General features: G+C 35.7%; 1 protein-coding gene across 1 annotated transcript in view; it reads left to right on the top strand.

The window, feature by feature from the left end:
* The first annotated feature begins 530 nt into the window (after nucleotides 1-530).
* LOC105317885 (U5 small nuclear ribonucleoprotein 200 kDa helicase) overlaps nucleotides 531-13726 on the top strand; it is a 28514-nt gene continuing 15318 nt past the window's right edge. Inside the window, exons 1-20 of the mRNA XM_034475008.2 lie at nucleotides 531-692; nucleotides 888-1051; nucleotides 1309-1480; nucleotides 2349-2538; nucleotides 2784-2842; nucleotides 2980-3084; nucleotides 4033-4185; nucleotides 4621-4720; nucleotides 5520-5737; nucleotides 6211-6331; nucleotides 6984-7039; nucleotides 7371-7508; nucleotides 8110-8265; nucleotides 8635-8805; nucleotides 9523-9581; nucleotides 9944-10202; nucleotides 10565-10714; nucleotides 10968-11029; nucleotides 13188-13368; nucleotides 13526-13630. Coding sequence (XP_034330899.2) covers nucleotides 648-692; nucleotides 888-1051; nucleotides 1309-1480; nucleotides 2349-2538; nucleotides 2784-2842; nucleotides 2980-3084; nucleotides 4033-4185; nucleotides 4621-4720; nucleotides 5520-5737; nucleotides 6211-6331; nucleotides 6984-7039; nucleotides 7371-7508; nucleotides 8110-8265; nucleotides 8635-8805; nucleotides 9523-9581; nucleotides 9944-10202; nucleotides 10565-10714; nucleotides 10968-11029; nucleotides 13188-13368; nucleotides 13526-13630 — 2664 coding nt within the window. The 5' untranslated portion in view covers nucleotides 531-647. The remainder of the gene's footprint in view (nucleotides 693-887; nucleotides 1052-1308; nucleotides 1481-2348; nucleotides 2539-2783; nucleotides 2843-2979; nucleotides 3085-4032; nucleotides 4186-4620; nucleotides 4721-5519; nucleotides 5738-6210; nucleotides 6332-6983; nucleotides 7040-7370; nucleotides 7509-8109; nucleotides 8266-8634; nucleotides 8806-9522; nucleotides 9582-9943; nucleotides 10203-10564; nucleotides 10715-10967; nucleotides 11030-13187; nucleotides 13369-13525; nucleotides 13631-13726) is intronic.

The following is a 13726-nucleotide window of genomic DNA, read 5'->3' as shown; positions in this document are numbered from 1 at the left end:
GTGTGCATTTCAAATAAATTTTATTCTACAAAAATCAAACTGCACTGTGTTAAATCTGCGCTCGGTCCAACGGTCACACCGTTTACATATTAGTTTTTATGTTTAACTTTTCTATTGGAATGGCCTCAACGTGGCAAGAGCTGGGCAACGTTATACTACTTATAACGCAAACAATCCAATAAATAGATTCGAAAAAAAAAATTCAAATCATGTATTTAAATTTTGAAACGAATTGATAAGGCTACATTATCAAATTCTTTTTCCATTTGGTCATAAATTGTCGTTTTATTAGAAATTTTTCAATCATAAAAACCCATTATATTTAAAATAATGATTAAAATTATTAAATAAAATCTTCAATTATGCCATTCAATTTCCATTTGGGTTTCCATTTGGGTCCATTTGGGCTACATTTGGGTTCATTTGGGTCCATTTGGGTCATTTTACGTTCCATTTGGGTCCATTTGGGTAAATCGACTCACCGCTTTTTATTTAAACATCTGGCTCAAAACACACAAAAAAATCGCGGAGTAAACAAAGCGACATCTAGCGGAAGCGACACTACAACGTTGTGAAAAACCATGCTTTTTGATTTATAGAATTATTACTTATTTGAAAATTAGGAAAGAAAAAAGAGTTAAACAACCATGGCTGGTGCAGCGGCCAGAGCATTGCAGTATGAATACAAGGCGGTAGGTGTCAATTTTATGTATGAAAAACTGAAAGCAGTTGTAAACACAAACGCCGGTACAGCAAAATTTTGTTTACAAACGCAGAGTTGAAATCTAATTATTTGAATTCTACAACAATAAAGGAAGATACCAAGCATTGATTTTATGTAATTATTTGACGTTTTCTACTTTTAATATTGTGATTTATCATTTCAGAACTCTAACCTTGTATTGCAAGCAGATCGTTCGCTCATTGAAAAAAGAGCTCGCGATGAACCCACGGGAGAAGTCACCTCCCTTGTTGGAAAGATTGCGGGAACCAGAATGGGTGAGAAAGCCATGAGATCCAAACCTCCTCAGATGGAAGAGCGAAAAGTCAAGTAAGTTTAGTCACAGTTGTGATTTTTTGGTTCTTGAATTCAGGAATCTTAAATTCCTGTCTAAAAGACTGATAACAATTTTATATGCTTAGTTATATAGTGGATGTTGGGTTTATGTGTATTTTGTGTTGTCTGGTCTGACAGCATGTCATGGACAAGTTGTTATGCAGGTTAACCCAACAGTTGCTAAAAAATAATGCATCAGAAATTTCTTGATTATTTGATATTAAGTGCATTATAATTTCCTCAAATTCTAGGAGAACAAAGCGTGATGAAGCACAGAGGGATATGATGAAAATGAAAGGAGCAACTTTATTGTCTGAAGGCATTGACGATTTTGTTGGAATCGTCTACAGACCTAAAACCCAGGAAACCCGACAGACATATGAAGTTATTCTTAGCTTTATCCAAGCTGCCTTAGGTGATCAGGTAAGCTTAACAACCAAAGATTAGTTAATGTATTCTAAAATAATTCCTGAAGACACATATTGAATCAAGGGATTCAGGGGGCAAAACCTCTGTTAAGGTCAGACGACACATTCCTCGAGCATCTTTTTTGTATTTCCTCATAATTAAGAGTTCCAATAATAATTATTATTTTTCTAATGATTTTTAAAATGATTAAAATTTACTTGTATATGGATGTATGTTTAGATGGCCGAGTGGTTAGGGCCGTGGCCGCTATCTGCCAGGAGGGTAGGTTCTAGGGGTTGTGGGTTCAAAGCCCGGCCCAATATAGTGAATTTCGCTGTGCTGTATTATTTATTTATATTTATATAGCAATTCAAGTGTATTTTCAAGAAGATTATATAGGAAATTGCATTCTCTTATATTTTGCAGAAATGCCTGGTAAGATATCCTAATTTTTTTGCAAGAAAGCTTGTCAGAGTAGTAGTAGTACTTAGTAAACCATTATCAAATTCCTGGAAAATGTTATATAAAATTGAGGAACGTGTCGTCTGACCTTAAATGAGCAAATTAAAGCCTGAGGTGCATCTGAAGGTCATTTCAAGACCTTTATCAAGGCCAAAAAATTTTCTTTTTATTGCGGTGAATATAAATTTAAAAGCAATATTTCTGCATTTAAATAAAAACTTTAATTTAGGAATTTCATAGGACTTCTGTAATTAAGGAGCTTTTAACATTTTAGATGGTAAACATGGGAAAGATCTCGACTTAAGCAGTGGAAGGGGAAAAAATTGCTTCTCTAAATTCCTGTTTGTGCATATCAATTTTGATTTGCCAAATGATGAAGATTTTAATTAGATTTGAAAGAATTTCACAAAATATTTTTCAGCCTCGCGACGTATTATGCGGTGCTGCAGATGAGGTCTTACAGGTGATGAAGAATGACAGATTGAAGGACAAAGAGAGAAAGAAGGAAGTAGAGGAGTTACTGGGAGGACTGGCAGAGGAGAGGTTTGCCGTACTTGTCAACCTTGGCAAGAAAATCACTGACTGGGGGCAGGAGGAGAAGATGCAAACGGGTAGGGGCCTGATAGAATGTCTGTTTGTAGTAAAAAGGTTTATGAAACACTAGTATTTAAAAGTACATGTAATGTACTTATGACTTGTGAGGGTGTCCTTTTGTATTTATTAACTGTGTGTATTTGGGTGTGTAGCTATTGTGAAATTTGGAAAAACAAGAAAAATAATGTGATATACAATAAAACATGAGTCTAATGATGGTTGATTTACATGTAGCTGCTAAAGTTTGCTTTCCTGTTTTCAGATGACAACATTGATGAGACATACGGTGTGAATGTACAGTTTGAAGAATCAGAGGATGAAGTAATTCATTTATAAGCAATCTCTCTATTCTCTTCTCTCCTCTTCTATCACTGCTTTTAATTTAAATTTAAAAATGATTGATGATTGCGATAAGATGTACATGCAAAAGAGTATGAAATAATTTGCTGTTGACATAGTTTCAGGATGATGGAGACGTGTATGGTGAAATTAAAGAAGTTGAGGAAGAGGAAGATGAAGATGAAGGAGTGGAAGCTGAGTATAACGACACCCTACACACTAATGTAAGTCATTGTCTACATAAATGTAAGTCATTGTCTACACTTATGTAAATCAGTGTCTACACCATTGTAAGTCATTGTCTACACAAATGTAAGTCATTGTCTACACTAATGTAAATACATTAATGTATTAAGTCATTGTCTACACAAATGTAAACCATTGTCTGAATAAATGTAAGTCATTGTCTACACTAATGTAAGTCATTGTCTACACCAATGTAAGTCATAGTCTATGCAAATGTAAGTCATTTTCTACACCAATAATAATCAGTGTCTACACCAATGTAAGTCATTGTCTACACTAATGTAAGTCATTGTCTACGCAAATGTAAGTCATTGTCTACACTAATGTAAGTCATTGTCTACACAAATGTAAGTCATTGTATACACAAATGTAAGTCATTGTCTACACAAATGTAAGTCTAACACCAATGTAAGTCATTGTATATACCAATGTAAGTCATTGTCTACACCAAAGTAAATCAGTGTCTACACCAATGTAAGTCAGTGTCTAAACAAATGTAAGTCAGTGTCTACACCACTGTAATTCATTGTATACACCAATGTAAGTCATAATTTACACTTAAGTAAGTTATTGCCTACACCAATGTAAGTCATTGTCCATAAGTTACAATAATGTAAGTCAGTGTGATTTTCGAGTTGGTAAGTGTCTACTCTTATGTAAGTCATAAGTCACGGCTTGGAAAAATGGCGTAAAATTTTAGTCCTATGTACAACACGCACCCCCCACTTTGGATCAAATTTTGGCTAAAAAATGTGTGTGTTATACACACAACTTTACGGTAAATTAGTATCTACAGCAATGTACACGAATGTAAATCTGTGGCTTCAATAATGTAAGTCACTCCTACACAATAAACATGTCTGAACAACAGCTTATGTTGTGCTCTAACAGTAGTTTTATTCTATCATGTGGTATTGTGCTTTCAGTTGGCGGGAGAAGACGGGGGTAACAAGTCAGACTCTGGCCTCCACCCCAGGGACATTGACGCCTTCTGGCTCCAGAGAAAGCTGAGTAAACACTACCCAGACGACCCCACAATGGCCCAGACCAAGGCTGGAGAAGTTCTACAGACTCTCAAGGTATGATACAAACTGGAGCAATAATTGTAATAAAACGTGATGGGTCAGTTTTCAATGACTTAAACTTGATTTTAGTATAATATAAGTACAATATACTTATATTAACTTTTCATTGAACAGAAAAATAAAAGCCTTTGAAAGTGTCTCTATGTAATGATTATGAAACACAAGGCTATCAGTAAGGGGAATCAGGGGCTGTATTTCACTGTATCAACAATCATAGAAGGCCACTTCCAACATCTTAATTTGAAGTATAAATGCTCTAAATATTCTATAAAAAGACATTGAAATGAGTAAATCACCTCTTTAGTACAATATTATTAAAAGCCTTTGAAACACACTGCAGAATTGCATGTAAATGATTTATTAAAGGTAACTAATTTTGCTAGTTGATTATTGCTCTTGTCTTCAATCATCTGAATGCTCCTGTTACAGTCTGCGAGTGATGACAGAGAAGCAGAAAACCAGCTGGTCATGTTGCTGGGATTTGACATGTTTGATTTCATCAAGGTCCTTCGACAGCACAGGCAGATGAGTAAGTTAACAGACAACAGTGTCATTTTTTTGTTTACCTTAATACATGTATACATGTACTTCGAGTTTTTTTTCTCAATGGAAGATCTTGGTTGTTCCCATCAGTACAAAGTTGATGATATTATTGATGAAAGTTGTTTTCAATGGTGTACTTTTGTTAAATTCTGCCTATAATTATACCCCCGCTCTGAGGGAGAAGGAAGTATACTGTTTTACTCTTGTGTCTGTCTGTCTTTCCGTAACAAAAGTTTCTGTTGCTTTTTCTCAGCAACTATTCATTGCAGATGCTTGAAATTTTAACACACTATTTGTTTAGACATGCCATATGGTGGGATATATTTTTTTACCAATCGGATGTCAACTTCCTGTTAACTGACAACTTTGTTTATTTTTAGCCTAAATTTTCAAAAATATTTTTGTCAAAGATTTCTCGTCAACTATTTATGGCAGATGCTTGAAATTTAAACACACTTTTTGTTTAGGGATGCCACTACTTGGGATATATATTTGTCCCAATCGAACGTCAACTTCCTGTTAAATGACAATTTTGTTTATTTTTAGCCCAAATTTTTGTCAAAGGTTACTCAGCGATGTTTGAAATTTTAACACACTATTTGTTAGGCATGCCTTATCATGGGATATATTTTTGTATTAATTGGATGCCAACTTCCTGTTAAATATTGCCTTTGCTTATTTTGCATATTCACATCAGAACTGGGGTATCAATAGTGAGCATTGACTCACAGATATCTTGTTTTGTTCTGTGCTGTTCTAAAATGTCCTGAATATTTTGATTTCAGTTCTGTACTGTACCATGTTGGCACAAGCTCAGACTGATGAAGAGAAGAAGGGCATTGAGGAGAAAATGTCTGCAGACACAGAGTTGTCGGGGTACCTCAAGGCCCTAGGGGCGACAGACAAGGAGGACCTCGTGTCTGAGGAGAGGGCTAGGCGCCAACAAGCCAGACAGAGCAGGGTGGCTGCAGACATTGAGGCGATGGATGTAGATCAAAGTCAGGTATGATAGAAGATTCTGACAGAGTGTTGTAGATTGATATGGAAGCAAGGCTGGGTATGAGGGGAGATTCTGACAGAGTGTTGTAGATTGACATGGAAGCAAGGCTTGGTATGATAAAAGATTCTGACAGAGTGTTGTAGATTGACATAGAAGCAAGGCTGGGTATGAGAGGAGATTCAGAGTAGGTAGGGTGAAGTAATACTGAAGTGATGAATGTAGACCAACGCTAGGTATGAGGGGAATTTTAAGGATTTTAAGATTGATGTTGAGGTAGTATGGGTTTGATGGGAGATTTTTCGTGAGTGTTATTTTCAAACATTAAGATTCTGAATCTGTCTTGTTGTTTTTTTTTAAGGGTATTTAACAATGAAATTTATAGAGATCATAGATTCTCTATGGTTATTGTTTGGGTTTAGTGGATGCTAGAACCACACAGTCATCTCATTCTTTTTTTTATGAACTTTTTTTTTCAGCAAAAACTTGGAGAGGTGAATCTGGTTGACATTGAGGACTTGACCTTCAGTCAGGGCAGTCGTCTGATGGCCAACAAACGATGTCAGCTACCAGACGGCTCGTACAGGAAGCAGAGGAAAGGTATGACCCTGCTTTATACTGTGTGTGGTAGGAAAAAGCTTAAATAGACAGTATGTGTTGAAATGAAGCTTAATATTAAGGCCTAGCTTATACCGTATATCTGTGTTTTTTTCACATGTCACAAAATTTTAGAAAATGGGAGAAATCTGTAACATTTTTAATTTGTGTCAGACAGTCATTTTTTGCAATTTATAAAGTTCTGATAGAAATTGATGCAGGATATGATTTTGTGTAATAATTCAGTAATTTGCGATTTAAAAGAGGTCGCGAAAAAACCCAAAATTAGATCATCAAGAAAATTACCGGATATAGGATATTGTGTAGTGAAAAAGAAAACCTTATGAAGACAAGAGTTGCTCTTTGTGTGAGCTTATATAGACAAGCCTTGTACTGTGTTTGGTGGAGTAAAGCTCATATAGCAAAGTCTTGTATTGTGTGTGGTTAATAAAAAGGTTTTATAGCCAATGTTTATGCTATGTGAAATAAACTTGCATGTAATGTACTGTCGATGGCCAAAATTAGACATTTGGAAAATTATTAAAGACATGTATTTGTTTAGAAAAATGGTTTGAGTTTGTAAATATTAATATAAAATTCAAAGCAATATACAAATCTGTGATAAAATCTTGACTTTTTAAATTGACTATTTTAGGTTATGAAGAAGTACATGTACCAGAGTTGACGCCAAAGTCTTTTGAAACAGATGAGGTATGTTTTGCTGTAAATGTACATGTATGATGTGCAGTATGACATGGTTGTTTCTATGGGGATACTCAAATATATAGACCAAATTGTAACCATGTGAGTCATTTCCTGGATGATACAAGGTACATTATAGAAAAAGATATAATGGCAAGCAAGTATTAAAAAATTAACTTTTAATCTTTCTATGACATTGAATAAAAGCAATTTTTTAGTATGTGCACTTAATTTACTTAATATATTTTTACAGCATATATTTTTCATAAAAAAATTTCAGTTGAGAACTAAGTAAACTTATGTCATGATATACATGTGATGGTAAACTCTAATTTTGCAGACCCTGCTGCCTATAGACAGACTACCTAAGTATGCCCAGCCTGCTTTTGTCGGTTTTAAGTGCCTGAATCGGATACAGAGCCGGCTCTGGAAGTCCTGTATGGAGTCTGACCAAAACCTCCTGCTGTGTGCTCCTACGGTGGGTGTCCATAAATAGGTCTTAGACGAGCATTTCTACATGGTTTTGCGAAATGTGCTCTTAACTTAAAGATTTGATGCATTGGAAAAAATGATGAAAATTTTGTCACATCGAATATTTATACAAATACTGGGGATAAATATTTATTTATTCAACCCGGGAAATTCCAAACTGTTGTAAACTTGAAGTCTTGATCCCTCGAAGTTTTTCCTCCGTCCCATGGGCTTTGAGCTGTCAAAAGTCACCTGTAGTTGTATACACATACAATGACAGTTTGGATATAAAAACTCTCTCTCTAATGAAATAGAATGGGCAGATACTGTGGTTTCATTAATATTCAAGGGTATCAATTTTCGTGGATAAAGTAAAAATTACAGTTTCAAGGGTACGTAAATTCATGGCCAATGACCCTATCAATACAAAATGTTAATAGAAATTGCACTTTAATGAACACTTAATTTCGTTTATCAACTTAATACCAAAATCCATGAAAATTGGAATTCAACGATATTGATGAAACCACAGTATCCAACAAATGTGTTGATCAGGATGTGTTATATTAGTTATAAGAGGTAGTATAGATAGTTGTTACTGTTTACAGGGAGCTGGTAAGACTAATGTAGCCTTATTGTGTATGCTGAGGGAGATAGGGAAACACATTAATGCTGATGGCACGATCAATACGGACGAGTTCAAGATCATCTACGTCGCCCCGATGAGGTCACTCGTACAGGAGATGGTTGGCAGCTTTGGAGAGGTGAGGGATTGAAACAGAAAATGTACATAAATGTAGATACGAACGTGTACATGTACAATATATGTAACTTAAAAGAATTAAAAAGTTACAACAGATTACTTTAAGTTTGTTAGTTCACTTTTATATATCAAGGTTGATGTTAGTTATGTAACAGAGACTAAAGTCAGGATCATGGTGGTTAAAAATACCTCTACATAGTCACAACAGTTTAATATTAGCTCAATATCTGATATCGGTATTTATTTTGATGCTGTGTATTTAGAGAGAATGAAATTTGTATGTGTTAAGGGTGGACTAGATTACACTACATAATTGAAATTATTGAATTGTAACTTAATATATGATATCAATATATGTGTCGGTTAACAGAGGCTGAAGTCGTACGGTATCCGTGTGGACGAGTTGACCGGGGACCATCAGCTGACCAAGGAACAGATCACCAACACCCAGATCATCGTCTGTACTCCCGAGAAGTGGGACATCATCACCAGGAAGGGCGGCGAGCGCACCTACACTCAACTCGTCAGGCTCATGATATTCGTGAGTACAAGGCTGAGCATTGATTTAAGATTTCTTTAATATGAATTTTTTTTTGGCTCTATTGATGTTAATTGTTTGTTGTAATTTATGGTTAGTAAGTGTCCTTCTGAAATTCAGGACCTTAATTGTCTTGGGTGTACTTTTTTGAAACATAAGAGAAAGGAAATTAGAACCATTTTAACAAGACCTTGGACTTTCAGTAGGACGTAGCTATCTAATTCTTGCTTCAAAACAAGTTTGAAATAACACAGTTTCAAGCGAAATATGCACCGATTGTGTAGTCTTAGCTCAAACGCCAGACAAATCTTGTTGATTTCAGAGAGTCATGGCTGAGTGGCCAGCAATGAAATAGACAGGCCTACGTCATATTGCTGTTTGACACAACTACCCAAAGTTCAAGCTCTTGTTAAAATGGTTCTAATATATATAAAAGTTTAGTCATGCAAAAGCGAAACTTGTAAAGTTTTAAACAAATTATATGAAAACCTTGTTAAATACTTTAGGCTATTCGGTGTAGTTTGTTAAGAACAAATTCATGTAAGTATGGGCTTTTCCATGGTTGTACAAGGTAATGAGTTGCTTCTCAACCAACTGAAACTTGTGATGATAAGTGGGAGTTGTTATTGCATATTTACAAGATGTTCTTGGTTGCTTTTGTTCTGCTTCATAATGGTCTAACTAGGTGTCATAGTACAGTGTCTGTTATATAAATTCCAGGATGAGATTCATCTTCTCCATGATGACAGAGGACCAGTTTTGGAGGCTCTAGTGGCCAGGTAGGGAACTATTAGCTTAGGTTATACAATCTGGTTTCATTGGTTGAACTGTAGTTGCATGCATTGCTTTTAAAATAATGAGACCCAAGTAAGATTAAGCCAGGTGTTCAGTATTTTTGAAACTCAATATATTTTTTAAAGGTGTTCATATACAAATGCATGTTGAAGATGGGTTTGAAAAGTTTTTTTTGATTCTATATACATGTACTTGTCTGCCTTACAGAACCATCACAAATATTAAATTCTTATGCTAAAAGATTTGACAATTTTATAAACTTTCCTGCCTGACAGAGCCATCAAATACAACATTTTCATGTTACACTAAATGATCTGATGATTTTCTGAACCTATCTTCCTGACAGAACCATCAGAAACATAGAGACCACCCAGGAAGACGTACGACTGGTGGGGCTCAGTGCCACACTCCCCAACTATGAGGATGTGGCTACCTTCCTCCGCGTAGACCCCGCCCAGGGACTCTACTTCTTCGACAACAGCTTCCGCCCAGTGCCTCTGGAGCAGCAGTTCATCGGAATCACAGAAAAGAAAGCTGTCAAGCGTTTTCAGATCATGAACGAGATTGTGTACGAAAAAGTGATGGAGCATGCTGGGAAGAATCAGGTGAGGATTAGGCCCCTAATCTAATGAGGAATTACATGTAGTTTATCGGATATAAAAAAAAAACTGGATGGAAGACATGATACTTTTAATTTTCTTGATTGTTTGAAGCAAGACTATCGGGTTGAAGTAATGTTTTCTGGTTGAGCATGGCATTAAGTGAAGGATATAAACATTTATTAAATCATGGCAGATTTGGTAATTATCTACAAAAAATCAAAACAAAACCCACTTTATATTGTTGTTACTGTTAGGATCTTCATCAGTTTTCATACACTGCCACATTAATTTAAAATGCAAAATTTTAGAGTAATCCTGTAAATCATTTTGTACTTTTATAAAATATTTCACTGTTCTGTTTACAGGTTTTGGTGTTTGTACACTCTAGAAAGGAGACTGGTAAGACAGCACGAGCTATCCGAGATATGTGTCTGGAGAAGGACTCGCTTGGAATGTTTCTGAAGGAGGGGTCAATGTCCACCGAGGTTCTCAGGACAGAGGCTGAACAGGTCAAGGTAAGGTCACAGAAATGTAGGACACTGAGAAGTTGGTCAAATAGGAAAAATAATCATAAAAACCAAAAATATTTTATATCTATGTCAAAAATAATGTTATTGTACTATAAGTATTAGCTGTTAGTGCAGTGTTGAATTAGCATTCAATGGAAAACTAATGTATTGGAATGATTATGCTGTAAATGCATTTACATGTAGAACTTTGGCATTTGGCAAAGTCATATATTTTGTGAAATTCAATGTATTTTTGTAGAATCTAGAGCTGAAAGACTTGCTACCCTATGGATTTGGAATCCATCATGCAGGAATGGCCAAGTAAGGAAAATGTTTCAAATTATTGATTCAAGTTATTCACTGTCCTCATGAATAATACATTACTGTAAACGTATTATATTTGATGTGTATGATATTCAGCAGAAAATAGTTTTTGAACAAGTTAGCGTGGATTTGAATTAGCATATTCCACAATTCCTGAATGTGACTATTCTTATACATACAATGTACATAAGTAGGCCATTCAACAATGTACTTGACTAAGCGGAAGCCGCATTCCACCAAAAGTGCTATAATTATACCCCCGCTCCGAAGGAGAGGGGGTATACTGTTTTACCCTTGTGTGTCTGTCTGTCCGTCTGTCCGTCCGTAACAAAAATTTCTGTCACATTTATCTCAGCAACTATTTATCGCAGATGCTTGAAATTTTAACACAGTGTTTGTTAAGGCATGCAATATCGTGGGATATATTTTTGTACCAATCGGACGTCAACTTCCTGTTAAATGACGACTTTGCTTATTTTTTAACCAAAATTTTCAAACAAATTTTCGTCAAAGATTTCTCAGCAACTATTTATTGCAGATGCTTGAAATTTTAACACAGTGTTTGTTAAGGCATGCCATATAGTGGGATATATTTTTGTACCAATCAGACGTCAACTTCCTGTTAAATGACGACTTTGCTTATTTTTTAGCCAAAATTTTCAAACAAATTTTCGTCAAAGATTTCTCAGCAACTGTTTATTGCAGTAGCTGCAGGACTGTAGCTCCCGGTCTGAAAAAATTCGGATGGACGACCTGGGAGCTACAGTGCCTCCCATAGTAAAAAACTGCAATTTACGGCGCACAAAAAAATGCGCTAGGTTTTGACCGATTAATCTCATCTACGATCACATTCTGTACAAATATTTAATCCCCAAAAATTCCTCGGACATTTTACTACAGATATTGTCACTTCACTTGCCTCTGATATTCTTTTAAACACCATCCCCAGCCCTGTCAATTAAAGTGGTGCATGTTTGTTTACATTTAAAAATGGCGACTCTCGATCTCGACGTAAATTAACATACTTCATTTTCCGAGGTCGGTTATCATGTTTAAGAGAAGGTCTGAGGCAAGTAAAGTGATGATATCAGTAGTAAATTTGCTGAAGAATTTTATGGTTCTAATTATTTTTACAGAATTTGTGTGAAAATAAGGTTAATAAGTCCAAACTTAGCGCAATTTTTTGTGCGCCGTAAATTGCAGTTTTTTACTATGGGAGGCACTGTAGCTCCCAAGTCGTCCATCCGAATTTTTTCAGACCGGGAGCTACAGTCCTGCAGCTATTTATTGCAGATGCTTGAAATTTTAACACAATATTTGTATACGCATGCCATATCGTGGTATATATTTTTGTACCAATCGGGTGTCAACTTCCTGTTAAATGACGACTGTTTATTTTTAGCCAACATTTTCAAACAAATTTTCGTCAAAGATTTCTCAGCAGCTATTTATCGCAGATGCTTGAAATTTTAACACACTATTTGTTTTGGCATGCCATATTGTGGGATATATTTTTGTATCAATCGGACGTCAACTTCCTGTTAAATAATGACTTTGTTTATTTTTTGCCAAAATTTTCAAACAAATTTTCGTCAAAGATTTCTCAGCAGCTATTTATCGGAGATGCTTGAAATTTTTACACAGTGTTTGTTTAGGCATGCTATATTGTGGGATATATTTCTGTACCAATCGGATGCCAGCTTTCTGTTAAATGTCGACTTTGCTTATTTTGCATATTCACATCAGAGCGGGGGTATCACTAGTGAGCATTGGCTCACAGATATCTTGTTATACACAACCAAATGTCGTATGTTTACAGTAAGCTGGAATGTAAAGATGAGGACGGTAGTTCAATAAATTTTGCTTTACTTACAATCCATTGTGTAAAACAAATAAATGTGGTGTATAAAATCAGAAACCATATGTACCGGTATATGTGTTTTACAGTTTTCGTATGCACATTCATATGGATATATCGGAATTAATTCACTTGCAGGTGAATTAAGCTTTGTGTTGGGTGTACAGTATTATATATATATGCATGTACACAAACATTGCATGCATGTGTATATGTAAGTGTGCAGAGGAAATATGTTGTATTTACTTCAGTATACATGTAAAAGGAGAGATGTAAACTTTGACTTGTACCTTCCAGAGTGGACCGTATCCTGGTAGAGGACCTGTTTGCCGACCGGCACATTCAGGTGCTGGTGTCCACCTCCACCCTGGCCTGGGGGGTCAACCTACCCGCCCACACGGTCATCATCAAGGGGACACAGATCTATAACCCAGAGAAGGGGCGCTGGGTGGAGCTCAGTGCTCTTGATGTCATGCAGGTCAGAAATTTATAATGTAGAAAATCTAACTTTATTTAAGTAGTACAAGAGTTAAAAGGAAGTGTGTTGTCATCATTTCTTGAATATTTGTTGTTGTTTTTTTTGTAACCAAGTAATTCTGTAAAGTTTAACATTTTTATTTTTCTATGACTTGCAGATGTTTGGAAGAGCTGGCCGACCCCAATACGACACAAAGGGGGAGGGGATCATGATAACCAATCACAGCGAGCTACAGTACTACCTGTCACTGATGAACCAGCAGGTAGGTCACATGGCAATCACATGACAGTCACATGATCTCCTAATAATTCAATTTTATCTCTTCATCCCTAAACACAAAAGAAGTTACATTCAATTC

Source organism: Magallana gigas, chromosome 8, assembly GCF_963853765.1.
Source record: "Magallana gigas chromosome 8, xbMagGiga1.1, whole genome shotgun sequence".
NCBI lineage: Eukaryota > Metazoa > Mollusca > Bivalvia > Ostreida > Ostreidae > Magallana > Magallana gigas.
The sequence above is the reverse complement of the archived record's forward strand: the minus strand, read 5'-3'. Positions and strand labels throughout refer to the sequence as shown.